This window comes from Oncorhynchus clarkii, chromosome 17, assembly GCF_045791955.1.
Source record: "Oncorhynchus clarkii lewisi isolate Uvic-CL-2024 chromosome 17, UVic_Ocla_1.0, whole genome shotgun sequence".
In the NCBI taxonomy this organism is placed as follows: Eukaryota; Metazoa; Chordata; class Actinopteri; order Salmoniformes; family Salmonidae; genus Oncorhynchus; species Oncorhynchus clarkii.
The window spans coordinates 73,299,079-73,319,846 of record NC_092163.1 but is presented as its reverse complement, the minus strand read 5'-3'; the positions used below and the strand labels follow the sequence as shown (position 1 = coordinate 73,319,846).

The 20,768-nt window shown below is 41.7% G+C and overlaps 1 protein-coding gene across 2 annotated transcripts in view; it reads right to left on the bottom strand.

Annotated features, from left to right (window-relative positions):
• Positions 1 to 1,147: 1,147 nt before the first annotated feature.
• Positions 1,148 to 20,768, bottom strand: part of LOC139371402 (interleukin-17 receptor D-like) — a 59,666-nt gene continuing 40,045 nt past the window's right edge. Inside the window, exons 4-14 of one of the 2 annotated variants that reach the window (XM_071111793.1) lie at positions 11,189 to 11,307; positions 10,798 to 10,918; positions 10,274 to 10,318; positions 9,872 to 10,023; positions 8,294 to 8,359; positions 8,077 to 8,131; positions 7,091 to 7,201; positions 6,671 to 6,855; positions 6,095 to 6,269; positions 3,852 to 4,733; positions 1,148 to 2,740 (exon numbers count right to left, since the gene is read on the bottom strand). In XM_071111793.1, the coding sequence (XP_070967894.1) occupies positions 2,607 to 2,740; positions 3,852 to 4,733; positions 6,095 to 6,269; positions 6,671 to 6,855; positions 7,091 to 7,201; positions 8,077 to 8,131; positions 8,294 to 8,359; positions 9,872 to 10,023; positions 10,274 to 10,318; positions 10,798 to 10,918; positions 11,189 to 11,307 (2,045 nt within the window). In that variant the 3' untranslated portion in view covers positions 1,148 to 2,606. The remainder of the gene's footprint in view (positions 2,741 to 3,851; positions 4,734 to 6,094; positions 6,270 to 6,670; positions 6,856 to 7,090; positions 7,202 to 8,076; positions 8,132 to 8,293; positions 8,360 to 9,871; positions 10,024 to 10,273; positions 10,319 to 10,797; positions 10,919 to 11,188; positions 11,308 to 20,768) is intronic. The other variant, XM_071111794.1, reaches the window with a different exon arrangement.

The following is a 20,768-nucleotide window of genomic DNA, read 5'->3' as shown; positions in this document are numbered from 1 at the left end:
TAGTCTACCAAACTTGCTTACTGCCTGGTACTCGGCACTCTATTGTCCCTCTAATCATTCTGACATCAATGCAAATGTAATCAAAAATGTAATCAAACACTTCATGAGACATTTCACAGATATTATTTAGTATATGTAAAGACAAGATTAAATCAAGAATAGTCTGATGGGTGACAATATTAGCTTATCACTAATATTGATGGGCTGATATTGCAAGAAACAATCCCTTTTTTTGTGAATTTTTCTAATCATAGTCACACACCTCATGTAGCCCAGCCCATAGGTCTATATGTTTTGATAAAGGTTATTATCACATCTAAAGTGGCCAAATAATTTCTTAAAATGAAGTACATTAATCTGCTTTACAAGGGGGGTAGAGCCTAACTGGCATACATACTTAAGCAGCGCGTGATACTCAAGTTCGGAGAAGAAAATGTTCAGCATAAAAATGCACCTTTATAATAAAAGCATTACATGCATAATAGCATTTGAAAGTCACTTTTGATAATGGCCTACTGCCATGTGTGCATTGCTGCGCTTATGTGATGAAATAGCCTAATAGTTTATCACATTTTAAGATAAACGTTCCGATCTGTTGCTTCAGTCTCATCGCGTAAAAAAGCTTTTTTAATGCTAGTGGTTGTAATAATTTGGGATCTATCACATCCCACAACTGTCCCAGACTATGTTTGGAATTTTTATTTCTCGCAAAGAATAGAATAAGTCAACTTTTGTACTATGGGGGATAGCAGATTGACATAGACTAGTGCTTTTGCTGTTCATTAGGCCTAGTCATCTTGTTGGTTGACAAAAAGTAAATGTGGACTCTTCTTCCAATATATTCAATATGTACTCGGAATTGGATAAGGAGTTGTGTTCCCGAAGTGTTGCTCTTCACTTGTAGCTTGTGAGAACGACCTGAGCCATGTGAGTGAGGGGTGCTTCGAAGCATGTATCTATCAGGGAGAAAGGAACAACGGGTACTGGCCGCCAAACGCACAACTTGTTTTAGGGTGCATCAGCCACACAAAGGGGATGCCCCTGGGAAATTCGAGGCATTGTCAAGTGCTTGTCAAATTGTGAATGAGAGACTGATGAAGTGTGTAGGCAACAGCCAGCGCAAAAAAAAACAACTAAGCAGAGCACATGCCTTTCAAACAACTTTTTTCAAATGATCATTAGTCTCATCATGCAGCCTTACAATGTATTAAAAATCAAAACATATAGCCCAACGTTTGTTGAACAACTAAAGTTACATTATTAATTTTAAATTAAGCATATAGGAGTATCTATTTGTTTGTTAACCGCTCAAAACAGAATAGCACATGTGCACACCCCTCAAATCATTTGGAGAAAACATCCTTTATATTTTATTCAGCTTTGTTCAATTGTATTCTTCATACTATAAAATAATATAAAATAATGCCACGGAATTCTAACCAAGTCTTGTCCTCTAAATTAACTATTGTAGCCAACAGCCACATGGCATAGCCAGATCAGGACCTAACATAAGGACAACTCAGAGTATGCAATTCAGTTCTTCTGAAATAGACTACATTATCTTCACCATCATGTTTCTTTAGACCTGTCTAAAATAATAATGGATTTATTGTGAAGGTGTTGGCTTTATTACATGGATTTAATAGACTTTTTAAAATGTAGATGATCCAAATGTCTGCATCAGTGGCTTGTAGGCTATGTGTGGAAACCAGGAGATGCTAAATGTGTTTATGTTAATTGACGGTCAATTACCGTGAGACCGACAGTTATTTGCTTGATAATCACCTGGCTGACGAGATGTCATGAACCGCCACAGCCCTAGGTACTCCCAATATATCTGATCTCTTACACAAGAGTTGTCAAACCTTTTCTATTAGTAAAACAAATTGGTGTGAAAACTACACAAAAAAAAACAAGTAAAAGTGTTTTGACACAATAATTTCAGCACCTTGTATCCTTAAAAAGTAATTTCATATTTCAAAATTTTCAATAAATTAGAATGAAGTAACAAACCAACGTTCTCTCACTTAAAAGAGCATGGTCATCACTACTGGCTCACGAAATTGTCCCAGTTAGAAACACACTACATCTGGTGTTGAAGTCGCAGATTTTTTGTTCAAGCCCAGCACTAACACACCTAATTCAAGTAATCTAGGGTTGATGATTATTAGAGGAGTTGAAGCAGGTGTGTTAGTGAACTAGTAACCTGGTACGGGATGTTTTAAAGGGAAGATCTGGCCTAGTCTAAAATAAACACCGTTAGAACACTAACAAATACAGGACAGCGATGCAAAACAACATACAACCATTTGATTAAATAACGCCTTGTCTTCACACAACTTAGAACCTTCACAAAACCCTCTGTGTTCTAAAACAATGACATCAACATTCCTCAGTGTTCTATCAGCCACAAGTCCACAGAGATTCCAAAGAAGATGACATCACTGACATCCATGGGCTTGGTTACCGTACACTGTTCATTTGGGATTCAATGTTTTAGATAGCTCGTACAACTCAGGATGATGGTCTGTATCAAGGCAGTGTCTTTGTAGGCAGTAAAGTGTCGTTATGGGTGTCCAGGCACTGTAAAGTTGTTGTTCCGTTCACTACAAGGGAGGAACAGGAACAGGAGGGAGCCCCAGTCCTTCAGACTGCTTTAGATGGTGTTGGTGGAGCTCAGCTTTACAGATGGTTGCCATGGCGCAGCGCAGAGAGCTGACAGCAGGTGGCTCCTCATCACCTGAAGACACACAAGATGAAGAGATATTCAGCAACTTCTGGAGGCACAACAAACATAATTCAACACAAATGACGTCACTTTAGCAACAGGCCATGGGCCAGATGTAAAATACAGTACTTTAAAATACAAGTTATTAGTAGCACAGCTGTTTCAACTAATCAAGGGCTTGATGATTAGTTGAACATGTTGATTTCAGGTGTGCTAGAACAAAGAAAGGGGTGGGAATTAGTGACTTTTTCCATTTCCACCCCTGAATACGCCCAGTTGTTATTAGACAGAACGTCACGGTCTCCACCCGCCGGTGGGAAAAACAACCTGTGGTTACCTAGGTTACTCCATCGGCTCACAGCAAAACCCTTTTTCAAACACACTTTTTTTGTTGTCTTCTTGTTTCAGTCAATAACAAAACTATATTTAAGAAAAGTCCAACATGTAATTTTTTGACTTTTCAACATTGCTTGCTCCCGATTGTTCTCACTACTTATAAAAACATATTATTGCCCCTTTTCATGATGGCGATGGCAGCCACATGAGTGAGTGAGGCTCCATTTCCCTACTCGGGAGCGTTGTGGACCGCAGGTCTGGATATTTGGCCTGGTTACATGTACATTGAACAACAAAGCTGCTTTTCAGCACGTCTTGTTTTTTCTTTAATATTTAAAAAAAAAACTGACAAAGAAGTTGGATCTTTTACAATGGGAGTCAATGGGAAAGAATGTTTGTTTTCCCCAATTTGTGGGCGAGGGGAATTGATCCTTATGAATATGGACACGGTGTATAAAACTATTCTGTGAAACGACCAGGAGTCCCTCAGGAGTGGTTTGAGAAACTCTGTTATGATGTCAGTCTGACTGACTCATCAGACTGAATCATCTCCGATTCAAATTAGATGACTCATTGTCAATCTGACCAATGGTTCACTATCAGTCCTGCTGTATTTGAATGTGAAAATGTCATACATCATTTTAGGCATTTTTAGGCAATGGGCTTTAAATCCGACTCATTCACAATTTGATTCATGATCACATATGGAAGATATGTTTCATGACTATTTGTATGTGAAAATGTCATACAACATCCTTTTAGGCATATTTAGTCATTGGTCTCTTACCCAGTCCGGAAGAAGATGATTCGCTTTCGGCCAGAGAGGAGGAGTCAGCCTGGTCAGGTGACAGGCCCTCCATGAGGGGGATGGACAACTCAGAGGAAGGCACTGACGAATCATAGATCCCCGAGTCCCTGGGCATCTCTGGAGGACTGGCCGAGCCGTCCCCAGCCTGAGGAGGGACAACAGGCCTCAGAGACCCCAGACCCAGAGGACCCAGACCAGATGAGGCCCCCGACAGCCCCCCGATCTCCCCCTGAGAGAGGCTTGAGCCGGGCCCAGGCCCCACAGGTCTGTCCAGGGAGCAGTGGGCCAGACTGAGGTTGGGTGGGAGAGACGTGAGCAGCACATTCCTCTTCAGAGTACCCTCACTTTCTGATGGCAACTTAAACAGAACCTCATTGAGCACCAGCCCAGAGTCAAACTTCTCCATGTGAGGTGATGATGACGAAGACGTTCCGGCGGCATCACGCTGCTTCGGAGGCGGGGCTGGGGGGGCAGGCATCAGCTGCCTCTCGAACCAATCAGGCTCCAGAGAAATGTGCTGGTGCATGTTACAGATGGCTACGTATAGAGACCGCCCCGACTTGCTCCGGAAGTAGTTCCTCTTGCTGATGTTGAGAGGCTGCGGTTCGCGCTCCGGTAAACTGAGCTGTCGAGAGTGGAGGAGGCTGAACATCTGAGGGAGCTGATCCATGAGCTTAAACTTGGGAGCCAGGCTCAGCATGGTGGGGACATCGCTCTCGTGGGAGTAGTCGAAGTAGATGGCCATGAAACGAGACAGGTCCTGGTCTTTCTGGCACCCCTCGCGAAGCTTCTCTGCGATCATTGCCACGGCAACGATGAAGAGCTCTGCTCCATTCGCTGCTGCCGCTGCTGCTCCACCATCTGTTCCAAAACAAACCCAATGGACATAAGTTAGTGTCTTTGTGGTATCCTTACATTTTGGTAATTTAGCAGAAGTTCTTATCCGGAGCATTTTGGAGGGTAATGCAATACATATAACCCATTAGAGTATTCAGATTACTTTTTTTGTGGTAATGAGTAACCTAATACATTAGTTTGTCAATTTAAGAAATCAGTTACTTAGTTACTTTTACAATATTATTTCCCTTTTTCTTTGTTGACAAAAATAAAAAATTAAAATCCCTCCCTCCTAGGCTACATTCGTCGCACGCTTCCCCTTACAGCATGAACATTGTGGCGGGTAGCTGGCAGGCATGGTAGATAGCTAGCGAGATGGCAGAGACAATAGCCTTAATTGTGGAAGTATTCACATTACTTTGAATTGGTAGAAGAAAAGTTCAGATGTTACTTGACTGACGATACAAACACAGGATCATCGGGTTCAGGTGAGTGCCCCAATTACTGCCTGGTAATAATAACACCTTAGTTAGGTGATCAGGTTATGCGCAGTTGATAAGAACGGACATTTCTCCAGCTCCGTCTTCATGATAAATATAAAAGAAAAGGGCACTACAATTACACAACGTGATCGTATAGTTTTAGAGCTCTCTGGCCAGTTCGTATCTGTGTGTAAAACAGATTGGTGGCCAGTTGTATTTGAGCTCTCTTTTTACTGGGCCAGGTGGTTATATATTTATTTACTCATGTGTACATAATTCAACAAAATCATTTATATTAAGTATTGTAAAGGATATATTGCATCTGTCATTATTACTTGAGTTGGTATAGCCCAGTTAGAATAGGATACTGGCGGTTAACTATAATGCAGCCCATTTAAAGGTGGTGTGCACCCACTACTGGGCATAAAATGAATGACCAACACGCGCAAGGTATCTTCAGAGGGTTTTTTGTGTTTGGTAATGCAAAAGTAATGTAACAAGTTACTTTCCATGAAAGTAACATTCCCCAACACTGATCCAGAGCCATTTACATTCAGGGCATTTAACTAAGGTAGGTAAAACAGGTAGAGCCAGGTAGCCTAGCGGTTAAGAGCGAATCCCTGAGCCTGCAAGGTGAACACTTTTGAGAAAGGTAGCTAACCCCCAACAACAACTGCTCCCTGGGCGCCGATGACTTGGCACAAGGCATCCTCCCGCACCTCTCTGATTCAGAGGGGTTGGGTTAAATGCAGAAGACACATTTCGGTTGAATGCATTCAGTTGAGCAACCGACTATGTATGCCCTTTCCCTAAAACAACCACAACTTGCAATGAAATGTATGAACCAGCTGTATATTATTTTTTGTTCAACTGTCAAATAAATGAAATCAATAAATCAAACACCTCCAGGGCAAGTTCTGGCTGGTGATTTCCCTCTGCGGTTTTTCTTCTCTACGTAGTACTTAAGGCCCTTGGAGCAGACAGTGATGATGTAGTGAGCCTCATCTATCTGCCGGCTCAGCCAGGACATCTGGCCCTCCTTACAGATCTGCAGGTGCTCCCATAGGTCCAGAGTCACCTAAGACACAATACAGAGGATCAAAGAGGTACGAGGTGTTAAAACAGGTGTTATAACATCACCTCTAGGAATAATTCAACCACAGACAGCAATAGTCAGGCAACGATTGCATATTCATATTATTATCATTATTATGGATTATTACTACAGAATACTAAACTATTCTTGAGTATGTACTGAGGTATTCCTCTTCTACTAGTAGTAATTCGCCTACTAGCCAGCAGGTGGCACACAACCCACATTCCAGACTTTCAAGCTTCTGCCATGTAGTCTGTTCACATTCAATTCCCTGGCCTGAGCCAACCCTCAGTTAACCCTTAATAGAGCTAAACTAAGGAGCTATCATCTAGATAAGGGGGTTTGTGCTCCAATGAGCATTATTTCTGAAGCTTAGTGCCTACCTCACAGCCACAGAAGTCCTGGAGGAAGAAGGCGAAGCTCTGTATGACAGCGAGGTGTTTGGGGCAGTCCTTAGTGGAGTAGCAGACAAACACCTTGGTCCGGGGCCATGGCCTGTCTGAATTCAGAGCTGTGGTGTGAGACGAGGACTCAGAGCTCTCCTCGTCCAGATGGGAGTAGATGTTCTCTAGATAGATGGATAGATGGATAGGATGGATGGCATATTAATAAAATGTTAATTCCATATAAAAAGGGTGAAAGGAAATGCATTGACACAGCAGCACTGGCCTAATCTACTAAACGTCTCATAATGTAAGTACATGTTGGAATACTTTAAAAGTTAGACTCGGTAAACAGACAGAATGGAGACTGAATGTAAAATGGAGTGCAGTAATATGAAAACAATGATAAAAGGAACATACCTTGTTGTTTCTTGCGGCACATGACGGTGAAGAGTGTAGCAAAGGCAGAAATGATGACCAGAGGAACAGTGATGGCCATGGCTCTGATAGGACCTGCCCACGGGGAGTGGGCTGGACATTATGTTAGAAATTAGAATAAACAAATTAGAATACATCTCATGAATCTGATAGGACCTGCCCACGGGGAGTGGGCTGGACATTATGTTAGAAATTAGAATAAACAAATTAGAATACATCTCATGAATCCGATAGGACCTGTCCACGGGGAGTGGGCTGGACATTATGGTAGAAATTAGAATAAACAAATTAGAATACATCTCATGAATCTGATAGGACCTGCCCACGGGGAGTGGGTTGGACATTATGGTAGAAATTAGAATAAACAAATTAGAATACATCTCATGAATCCGATAGGACCTGCCCACGGGGAGTGGGCTGGACATTATGGTAGAAATTAGAATAAACAAATTAGAATACATCTCATGAATCTGATAGGACCTGTCCACGGGGAGTGGGCTGGACATTATGGTAGAAATTAGAATAAACAAATTAGAATACATCTCATGAATCTGATAAGACCTGTCCACGGGGAGTGGGCTGGACATTATGGTAGAAATTAGAATAAATACATTAGAATACATCTCATCAATTCCACTTAGTGCTTGTTTTTAATTCTACAAAGTGTACACAAGACTTGAATACTTTAAGAGAACACTCTTAGGTGATAATAATGTCCTCCAGTCATCAATCAATCACATTTATTTATAAAGCCCTTCTTACATCAGCTGATGTCACAAAGTGCTGTACATAAACCCAGCTTAAAACCCCAAACAGCGAGCAATGCAGGTGTAGAAGCACGTCATCCGTGCTTATGTCATCCGTGCTTATGTAATGTAATGAGAGTCTAGCAAAAAGTTATTGGTCCACAGAGAAGTGTGAGGCTATGATGGTATCTAGTGTGTCAGTCCAGAGGCAAGGTAGCTCACCTTGGCTCACGTGGTACTGGGCCTGTCTCCTGGTGGTGTTGGTGTCATCTCGCAGCTGCAGGACAAAAGATGTCGGTAAATATGAGCTGCAGGGTTTCTTTATGGTTTAGAATAGTATGTCCATAAGCTTTCTTAAGTGTGATTGTATAATAATCATAACATACCATAGTCACAACCAGGAGAGAATCCTGCAGTAGTGTGAGGTCAGAATCCTTACCTCAATCGCATAGGTTCCTGGTATCACATCTTGAAGAACACATGTTGTTTTGGGCAGGTTTAACTCCTGTGCAAAAAGAGAGTAAAGACGTGCATGATTATCAATGATCAACCATTTTCAACAGCAGCTAAATGTTCCTCCTGAAGGGATGTGTGTACATGTTACTGACTAAATCAATGCTGTTTCTGCGGTGATAATATCTTCACGTTGAATTTGGTACATAGCTGAGGAGTTTTCTGCATCTATGACTAGGGCTTTAGAATACTGACATAAAGATAGTTTCTTTCCACCTCATGTCCAAATAATCCAATTGTTGATGATATAAGCAGATCCTGTTTCAAACCACAGTGAGAGAAGGGACTTGATAGAACTAGCTAGGGGGGGCTTTGGCTTTTCTGCTTTCGTCATTGTTCACAGGCAGAATAACTGTAGGGCTGAGAGAGGACTTGACTGGAAGAGTAAGGGGGGCGATTATAGGTTATCTTTCTCTCTCCAACTAAAACAATGCAACACGTTCTGTCAACATGAGAGAGAAAGCCTCTACTCTCCTCCAGGTCTCCTCCAGCTCTCCTCCAGCCTTGGGTAATGACAATCTGTTCTGCTGCTGGGAAAGTCTTCAGGACGTCAGAGTGGGTCTGACCAGACCTGGCACTCCAACAGGTTAAAGCATATGCTCAAAGTATTTGAAATAAATGTCAAATGCTATTAGAATACAGGTCTGCCTCAGAGTTGTTCTTCGTGTCACTGACAGAGAGAAAGAAAAATAAAGAGAGAGAGACAGAGAAATAGAGAGAGAGAGAGAGAGAGAGAGAGAGCAACAGAGCGCGAAAGAGAGAGCGAGAGAGAGCAACAGAGCAACAGAGCGCAAAAGAGAGAGAGAGAGAGCGAGCGAGAGAGAGAGAGAGAGAGGAAAGTATGATAAGTCCACGGATGTCTCCCAGGAGGCCATAGATTGTCAGAGAGAGAGACAGAGAGAGAGAGAGAAAGGCCCAGCAAGCAGAGGCCTGGTAGAGGAGCCCAAGGCAGCAGACACGTCAACACACCGTATCCATACTACATCCTCCTCAGTGTCTGGGAAACACATTAGGAGCAGTATTCATACTACATCCTCCTCAGTGTCTGGGAAACACATTAGGAGCAGTATTCATAAAAATAGTCTTAGACTAGGAGTGCTGATCTATGACCAGGTCCTCCCATTTCCATTTCCTGTATCCAGGTTGTATCGTGATTGGGAGTACCATAGGGCGGCGCACAATTGGCCCAGCGTCGTCCGGCTTTGGCCGGGGTAGGCCGTCCTTGTAAATAAGAATGTGTTCTTAAACTGACTTGCCTAGTTAAATAAAGGTTAAAATTGTAAAATATACAAATGTTTTTTAGGGTAGGCATAAGGCAAAACTGATCCTAGATCATCGGCACTTCTACTCTGATGAGCTTGATAAATGCAGGCTAAGATGCAGCTCATCATTGCTTAATTATCACTGCTCATAAGAAAGGCCCTGAGATTTTCCTGACCACACGATCTAACCAGGAAAATGTTGAGGCTCTGGAGCATACTTATAACATAATTTCCTTCCTTACCGGTTTGCAGCGTTTGAGCCTGAAGGGTCCCTCCTGTCGTAGTTTGTAGTACAGGTAGTAAACGGTGAAGCCGAAGGTGGAGGGGGCGTGGTCAAAGACAACATGGAGGTTGGTGCCCCGCTGAGAGATGTTGAGGGTCTTGGGCTTCCAGACTGATCACAACCACCAGACAGAAAGAAAGGTATGTATATGAGAAAATAGAGGAATGTCTATATCATTGCAATTAATCACAATGCCTTACACTCAACTCCATTACTATGCAATTATAAGGACATTAGTAGGCTATTTACTATGTAAAATATGTCAATACTATGTTGTTGATGTGTTAATAAAGTGTTGTTAATAGCATGATTACAGCATCACACAGGTACAAGAGCAAGTAGATGTACAACGGGGACTCACATGGTTTGCAGACGAGGTTGTCGGGTCCCAGAAGCACTTCACAGGCTGAGAACAAACACACAATTACAACGGGAGTCTTCACCAACAGTTACACTACAGTTACACTACAGTTACACTACAGTTACACTACAGTTACACGACTGTTGCACTAGTTACATGACTGTTGCACGACAGTAACACAACAGTTACACTACAGTTACACGACAGTTGCACTAGTTACACGACAGTTACACTACAGTTACACGACTGTTGCACTAGTTACACGACAGTTGCACTAGTTACACGACAGTTGCACTAGTTACACGACAGTTGCACCACAGTTACAGGACTTTACCAATTCACAAGATCATCACTAGGGCTAGGAGTTTTTCCAAAATGAGGGCCTGAAGATTTTCCTCAGTAGTGATCATGTGGCCAGGTAAAACCACTGGCACTGTCTGATCCCACGTAAAGTTGCCTGTAGTGATTAAACTGTGTTTACGGTCTACAAATAGGGCCGGCAGCTCGAGGAGTGTTTCTCTTACAGTTGGTGCGCAGGAAGGACGGAGGGAAGAAGCTGTCATTCATGAAGGTGGGGAAAGGAACTATCCGGATCATGTAGTCCGTCTCAAAGGCCAGGCCAGGGAAGGGCTGAGAGTTCATCTTCTATCAGGAAATAACAAGGTGAAGGTATACTTCAGGTCAGCCAGCACTTACAAAATAAATGATTCCTTTGATTTATTATCAGCAGTCAAAATGGATGTGTTTCGGTCATCAAGTCTTGTAAGGGCTTCAGCACCTAAATACTTACTTACATTACTTGGAAAGTTGAGCTTGAGTTATTATGCATGTTATATTATACCAAGCTAGTTCACACACCTTCCAGGTGCACGAAGGAAAATAAACCCTGTTGGCTGAGTCTGTGCTGTGACTTACCACATTGCTGTAAGAAAAGTTGAGCTGTCGTGGGTCTTTGAGGATCATGTGCTGACACAGCTTCCCCTCTGGGTCCTTGTCCTCCAGGTAAACTCTGAAGCCCTTCACATGCTCTATACCTAGACACAATGATATAAACCTTCAATACCTAGACACAATGATATAAACCTTCAATACCTAGACACAATGATATAACCCTTCAATACCTAGACACAATGATATAAACCTTCAATACCTAGACACAATGATATAAACCTTCAATACCTAGACACAATGATATAAACCTTCAATACCTAGACACAATGATATAACCCTTCAATACCTAGACACAATGATATAAACCTTCAATACCTAGACACAATGATATAAACCTTCAATACCTAGACACAATGATATAACCCTTCAATACCTAGACACAATGATATAACCCTTCTGGACACAATGATATAGACCTTCTGGACACAATGATATAAACCTTCAATACCTAGACACAATGATATAAACCTTCAATACCTAGACACAATGATATAACCCTTCAATACCTAGACACAATGATATAACCCTTCAATACCTAGACACAATGATATAAACCTTCTGGACACAATGATATAACCCTTCAATACCTAGACACAATGATATAACCCTTCAATACCTAGACACAATGATATAACCCTTCAATACCTAGACACAATGATATAACCCTTCAATACCTAGACACAATGATATAAACCTTCAATACCTAGACACAATGATATAACCCTTCAATACCTAGACACAATGATATAAACCTTCTGGACACAATGATATAAACCTTCAATACCTAGACACAATGATATAACCCTTCAATACCTAGACACAATGATATAACCCTTCAATACCTAGACACAATGATATAACCCTTCAATACCTAGACACAATGATATAAGCCTTCAATACCTAGACACAATTATATAACCCTTCAATACCTAGACACAATGATATAAACCTTCAATACCTAGACACAATGATATAACCCTTCAATACCTAGACACAATGATATAACCCTTCAATACCTAGACACAATGATATAAACCTTCAATACCTAGACACAATGATATAAACCTTCAATACCTAGACACAATGATATAACCCTTCTGGACACAATGATATAAACCTTCTGGACACAATGATATAACCCTTCAATACCTGGACACAATGATATAGCCCTTCAATACCTAGACACAATGATATAACCCTTCAATACCTAGACACAATGATATAAACCTTCTGGACACAATGATATAACCCTTCAATACCTAGACACAATGATATAACCCTTCTGGACACAATAATATAAACCTTCAATACCTAGACACAATGATATAAACCTTCTGGACACAATGATATAACCCTTCAATACCTAGACACAATGATATAACCCTTCAATACCTAGACACAATGATATACCCCTTCTGGACACAACAATGAGTTCAACTTTATTTGACCCAGAGAGCAATTGGTTTCGCAGGAAAGGAGCATAAAAACAACACATAAAATACACATAGATCACAACAACACACAGTCCTAGTGAATACAATAAGCTAGTCCATAAAGTCCTAGTGAATACAATAAGCTAGTCCATAAAGTCCTAGTGAATACAATAAGCTAGTCCATAAAGTCCTAGTGAAAACAATAAGCTAGTCCATAAAATCCTAGTGAATACAATAAGCTAGTCCATAAAGTCCTAGTGAATACAATAAGCTAGTCCATAAAGTCCTAGTGAATACAATAAGCTAGTCCATAAAGTCCTAGTGAATACAATAAGCTAGTCCATAAAGTCCTAGTGAAAACAATAAGCTAGTCCATAAAGTCCTAGTGAATACAATAAGCTAGTCCATAAAGTCCTAGTGAATACAATAAGCTAGTCCATAAAGTCCTAGTGAATACAATAAGCTAGTCCATAAAGTCCTAGTGAATACAATAAGCTAGTCCATAAAGTCCTAGTGAAAACAATAAGCTAGTCCATAAAGTCCTAGTGAAAACAATAAGCTAGTCCATAAAGTCCTAGTGAAAACAATAAGCTAGTCCATAAAGTCCTAATGGAATACAATGAGCTAGTCCATAAAGTCCTAGTGAATACAATAAGCTAGTCCATAAAGTCCTAGTGAAAACAATAAGCTAGTCCATAAAGTCCTAGTGAATACAATAAGCTAGTCCATAAAGTCCTAGTGAAAACAATAAGCTAGTCCATAAAGTCCTAGTGAATACAATAAGCTAGTCCATAAAGTCCTAGTGAAAACAATAAGCTAGTCCATAAAGTCCTAATGGAATACAATGAGCTAGTCCATAAAGTCCTAGTGAAAACAATAAGCTAGTCCATAAAGTCCTAGTGAAAACAATAAGCTAGTCCATAAAGTCCTAGTGAAAACAATAAGCTAGTCCATAAAGTCCTAGTGAAAACAATAAGCTAGTCCATAAAGTCATAGTGAATACAATAAGCTAGTCCATAAAGTCCTAGTGAAAACAATAAGCTAGTCCATAAAGTCCTAATGGAATACAATGAGCTAGTCCATAAAGTCCTAGTGAAAACAATAAGCTAGTCCATAAAGTCCTAGTGAAAACAATAAGCTAGTCCATAAAGTCCTAGTGAAAACAATAAGCTAGTCCATAAAGTCCTAGTGAATACAATAAGCTAGTCCATAAAGTCCTAGTGAAAACAATAAGCTAGTCCATAAAGTCCTAGTGAAAACAATAAGCTAGTCCATAAAGTCCTAGTGAATACAATAAGCTAGTCCATAAAGTCCTAGTGAATACAATGAGCTAGTCCATAAAGTCCTAGTGAATACAATAAGCTAGTCCATAAAGTCCTAGTGAATACAATAAGCTAGTCCATAAAGTCCTAGTGAATACAATAAGCTAGTCCATAAAGTCCTAGTGAATACAATAAGCTAGTCCATAAAGTCCTAGTGAATACAATAAGCTAGTCCATAAAGTCCTAGTGAATACAATGAGCTAATCCATAAAGTCCTAGTGAATACAATAAGCTAGTCCATAAAGTCCTAGTGAATACAATAAGCTAGTCCATAAAGTCCTAGTGAAAACAATAAGCTAGTCCATAAAGTCCTAGTGAATACAATAAGCTAGTCCATAAAGTCCTAGTGAAAACAATAAGCTAGTCCATAAAGTCCTAGTGAATACAATAAGCTAGTCCATAAAGTCCTAGTGAATACAATAAGCTAGTCCATAAAGTCCTAGTGAATACAATGAGCTAGTCCATAAAGTCCTAGTGAATACAATAAGCTAGTCCATAAAGTCCTAGTGAAAACAATAAGCTAGTCCATAAAGTCCTAGTGAATACAATAAGCTAGTCCATAAAGTCCTAGTGAAAACAATGATCTAGTCCATAAAGTCCTAGTGAATACAATAAGCTAGTCCAAAAAGTCCTAATGGAATACAATGAGCTAGTCCATAAAGTCCTAGTGAAAACAATGATCTAGTCCATAAAGTCCTAGTGAATACAATAAGCTAGTCCATAAAGTCCTAATGGAATACAATGAGCTAGTCCATAAAGTCCTAGTGAATACAATAAGCTAGTCCATAAAGTCCTAATGGAATACAATGAGCTAGTCCATAAAGTCCTAGTGAATACAATAAGCTAGTCCATAAAGTCCTAATGGAATACAATGAGCTAGTCCATAAAGTCCTAGTGAATACAATAAGCTAGTCCATCAAGTCCTAGTGGAATACAATTAGCTAGTCCATAAAGTCCTAGTGAATACAATGAGCTAGTCCATCAAGTCCTAATGGAATACAATGAGCTAGTCCATCAAGTCCTAATGGAATACAATGAGCTACTCCATCAAGTCCTAATGGAATACAATGAGCTACTCCATCAAGTCCTAATGGAATACAATGAGCTACTCCATCAAGTCCTAATGGAATACAATGAGCTACTCCATCAAGTCCTAATGGAATACAATGAGCTACTCCATCAAGTCCTAATGGAATACAATGAGCTACTCCATCAAGTCCTAATGGAATACAATGAGCTACTCCATCAACTCCTAATGGAATACAATGAGCTACTCCATCAAGTCCTAGGGCTGACAGCCATCAATACTACTATACACAGTAAGCCTACTAGTAGTCCACTTTAGAGGCAGCACTAAGCAAGCCATAGTTGTCTAATAAGTCAAGTTCTCTGTATCTTGTCAACAACATATCAACAATGTGCTGACAAAAACAAAAAACATCATCAGCATCAACATCAAAAACATTACCATCGTTCTCCTCAACATCATCATTCCTAGCCTTCTTCCTTCTCTTCCCTGTATTTAAAATGGCAATGGCCATAGAGGTGAAGGAGTGCTTGTACCTGTTAGTCTAAACAGTGGGGAATCTAAACAGGGAGCCAGAGGGTAAGACCTGGAACTCATGCTGTAGGGGCTGGGCACAGTCAGACAGGATGGAACTCATTGTGTAGGGGCTGGGCACAGTCAGACAGGATGGAACTCATAGTGTAGGGGCTGGGCACAGTCCGACAGGATGGAACTCATTGTGTAGGGGCTGGGCACAGTCAGACAGGATGGAACTCACAGCGTAGGGGCTGGGCACAGTCAGACAGGATGGAACTCACAGTGTAGGGGCTGGGCACAGTCAGACAGGATGGAACTCATAGTGTAGGGGCTGGGCACAGTCAGACAGGATGGAACTCACAGTGTAGGGGCTGGGCACAGTCAGACAGGATGGAACTCATAGTGTAGGGGCTGGGCACAGTCAGACAGGATGGAACTCATAGTGTAGGGGCTGGGCACAGTCAGACAGGATGGAACTCACAGTGTAGGGACTGGGCACAGTCAGACAGGATGTAATTCATAGTGTAGGGGCTTGGCACAGTCAGACAGGATGGAACTCATAGTGTAGGGACTGGGCACAGTCAGACAGGATGGAACTCAGTGTAGGGACTGGGCACAGTCAGACAGGATGGAACTCATAGTGTAGGGGCTGGGCACAGTCAGACAGGATGGACCTCATAGTGTAGGGGCTGGGCACAGTCAGACAGGATGGAACTCATAGTGTAGGGGCTGGGCATGGTCATACAGGGGCTGGGCACAGTCAGACAGGATGGAACTCATAGTGTAGGGGCTGGGCACAGTCAGTGCAGGGACTGGGCACAGTCAGACAGGATGGAACTCATAGTGTAGGGGCTGGGCACAGTCAGTCAAGATGGAACTCATGCTGTAGGGGCTGGGCACAGTCAGACAGGATGGAACTCATAGTGTAGGGGCTGGGCATGGTCATACAGGGGCTGGGCACAGTCAGACAGGATGGAACTCATAGTGTAGGGGCTGGGCACAGTCAGTGCAGGGACTGGGCACAGTCAGACAGGATGGAACTCATGCTGTAGGGGCTGGGCACAGTCAGACAGGATGGAACTCATAGTGTAGGGGCTGGGCATGGTCATACAGGGGCTGGGCACAGTCAGACAGGATGGAACTCATAGTGTAGGGGCTGGGCACAGTCAGTGCAGGGACTGGGCACAGTCAGACAGGATGGAACTCATGCTGTAGGGGCTGGGCACAGTCAGACAGGATGGAACTCATAGTGTAGGGGCTGGGCACAGTCAGTGCAGGGACTGGGCACAGTCAGACAGGATGGAACTCATAGTGTAGGGGCTGGGCACGGTCAGACAGGATGGAATTCATAGTGTAGGGGCTGGGCACAGTCAGACAGGATGGAATTCATAGTGTAGTGGCTGGGCACGGTTAGACAGGATGGAATTCATAGTGTAGGGACTGGGCACAGTAAGACAGGATGGAATTCATAGTGTAGGGACTGGGCACAGTCAGACAGGATGGAATTAATAGTGTAGGGGCTGGGCACAGTCAGACAGGATGGAATTCATAGTGTAGGGGCTGGGCACGGTCAGACAGGATGGAATTCACAGTGTAGGGACTGGGCACAGTCAGACAGGATGGAATTCATAGTGTAGGGGCTGGGCACGGTCAGACAGGATGGAATTCATAGTGTAGGGACTGGGCACAGTCAGACAGGATGGAAGTCATAGTGTAGGGACTGGGCACAGACAGACAGAATGGATTCTACCTTCCTCACAAGTTGTCTATTAGACAGGTCAGACAGACAGCGTGGATTCTACATTCCTCCTCCTTGTCTGTAGTACAGGTTAGTGTGACAGGATGGATTCTACCTTCCTCCTCCTTGTCTGTAGTACAGGTCAGTCAGACCTGACTGATGAGGGATTTGGGCCAAAACATGATAACAGCACAAATAAAGTGAAGAACCATGTAAAGATACACACACCCTTGTGGGGTCTTAACATTTATTTTCATTCAAAATCCTATTTTCCCTAAACCTAACTACTAACCCCAACTACTAACCCCAACTACTAACCTCTAACCCCTAACCCCAACTACTAACCCTAACCCCTAACTACTAACCCTAACCACCAACTACTAACCCTAACTTCGACACTAACCCTAACCCCTAAAATAGCTTTTGTCCTCGTGGGGATATGGGAAATATCCCCTCTTGGTAGAATTGTCCTTGTTTTACTATCCTTGTGGGGACTTTTGGTGATTTCCGGAACCCACAAGAATAGTAATACACACACACACACACACACACATACACACACACGGCAGGCATCAAACACATTGAGACCTTTTTTCTTCCTTTTTATGAGAGACCATAATATGAACCAGCAGGAGAAAAGAGTCTGTGCCCTGGCAGAGTACTTGACATGGGTTCAAATACTATTTGCAATATTTCAAATACATTGAGCATTTGTTTTAATAATAATAATACTATATGTGACTTATATATCACTTTGAAAGGACCCAAAGTAGCTTTACAATTGTAGAAACTAAACAAACAAAAAAACAGATGAAAAAACAGAACACCAGACTACCAACAGGAAGACACAGAGATGAAAAAACAGAACACCAGACTACCAACAGGAAGACACAGAGATGAAAAAACAGAACACCAGACTACCAACAGGAAGACACAGAGATGAAAAAACAGAACACCAGACTACCAACAGGAAGACACAGAGATGAAAAAAACAGAACACCAGACTACCAACAGGAAGACACAGAGATGAAAAAACAGAACACCAGACTACCAACAGGAAGACACAGAGATTAAAAAACAGAACACCAGACTACCAACAGGAAGACACAGAGATGAAAAAACAGAACATAAGACTACCAACAGGAAGACACAGAGATGAAAAAAACAGAACACCAGACTACCAACAGGAAGACACAGAGATGAAAAAAACAGAACACCACCAGACTACCAACAGGAAGACACAGAGATGAAAAAAACAGAACACCACCAGAATACCAACAGGAAGACACAGAGATGAAAAAAACAGAACAACACCAGACTAACAACAGGAAGACACAGAGATGAAAAAAACAGAACACCAGACTAACAACAGGAAGACACAGAGATGAAAAAACAGAACACCAGACTAACAACAGGAAGACACAGAGATGAAAAAAAACAGAACACCAGACTAACAACAGGAAGACACAGAGATGAAAAAACAGAACACCAGACTACCAACAGGAAGACACAGAGATGAAAAAAACAGAACACCAGACTACCAACAGGAAGACACAGAGATGAAAAAAACAGAACACCAGACTAACAACAGGAAGACACAGAGATGAAAAAACAGAACACCAGACTAACAACAGGAAGACACAGAGATGAAAAAACAGAACACCAGACTACCAACAGGAAGACACAGAGATGAAAAAAACAGAACACCAGACTACCAACAGGAAGACACAGAGATGAAAAAAACAGAACACCAGACTAACAACAGGAAGACACAGAGATGAAAAAACAGAACACCAGACTAACAACAGGAAGACACAGAGATGAAAAAAACAGAACACCAGACTAACAACAGGAAGACACAGAGATGAAAAAACAGAACACCAGACTAACAACAGGAAGACACAGAGATGAAAAAACAGAACACCAGACTAACAACAGGAAGACACAGAGATGAAAAAACAGAACACCAGACTAACAACAGGAAGACACAGAGATGAAAAAACAGAACACCAGACTACCAACAGGAAGACACAGAGATGAAAAAAACAGAACACCAGACTAACAACAGGAAGACACAGAGATGAAAAAAACAGAACACCAGACTAACAACAGGAAGACACAGAGATGAAAAAACAGAACACCAGACTACCAACAGGAAGACACAGAGATGAAAAAAACAGAACACCAGACTACCAACAGGAAGACACAGAGATGAAAAAACAGAACACCAGACTAACAACAGGAAGACACAGAGATGAAAAAACAGAACACCAGACTACCAACAGGAAGACACAGAGATGAAAAAAACAGAACACCAGACTACCAACAGGAAGACACAGAGATGAAAAAACAGAACACCAGACTAACAACAGGAAGACACAGAGATGAAAAAACAGAACACCAGACTACCAACAGGAAGACACAGAGATGAAAAAACAGAACACCAGACTACCAACAGGAAGACACAGAGATGAAAAAAACAGAACACCAGACTAACAACAGGAAGACACAGAGATGAAAAAACAGAACACCAGACTACCAACAGGAAGACACAGAGATGAAAAAAACAGAACACCAGACTAACAACAGGAAGACACAGAGATGAAAAAAACAGAACACCAGACTACCAACAGGAAGACACAGAGATGAAAAAACAGAACACCAGACTACCAACAGGAAGACACAGAGATGAAAAAAACAGAACACCAGACTAACAACAGGAAGACACAGAGATGAAAAAACAGAACACCAGACTACCAACAGGAAGACACAGAGATGAAAAAAACAGAACACCAGACTAACAACAGGAAGACACAGAGATGAAAAAACAGAACACCAGACTAACAACAGGAAGACACAGTGTTACGAATCCCTTTTGGCCCGACCGTCTAGGGGGAATGGTAGTGAGACCCGTAACATAACTCATGTAAATTATAATAGTGACAAAGTAAAAGTGAACGAAATAATCACGACAACCGAAATAATACCGTCAAACTCAGGGTTTATTTCTAAACACACGGTAATGGGGGGAGCAGGAAAAAGGGGCTGAGCTGGACCCAAGGAAAGAAACAAATATGCAAAAACACCCCTAAGCTAGACTAGCTTATTTCATCAACAGCTACCTAACTAACCAAAAATACAGTGGGTGGTCCGCCCAGTTCTAACTAGTGTGTTTTAACAAAGTTTACCTACGGGTAGTGTATGCCCATGGGCGACTTGTCTTGGTTTCCCCTTTTTCCCACCAGCAAACACCATAAACAAAAACAATACTCACAGGAGATGACAAAGTGATTTGGAGGTGCTCAAACAAAAGAAGAGGTTAATTATTACACAAAGAGCGAGATCTACATACATGGCATTTACAAAGAGATTGTGCTACTGAAATCTATAAAGAACAGCTATCTACCAACATGGCATTACAAAGATTGAGCTCCTGAACAAACAAATGATGGGGTTTTTAAACCATGGGGAAGGAACTGTGATAGGGTAGGAAACAGGAGGAGGTGTG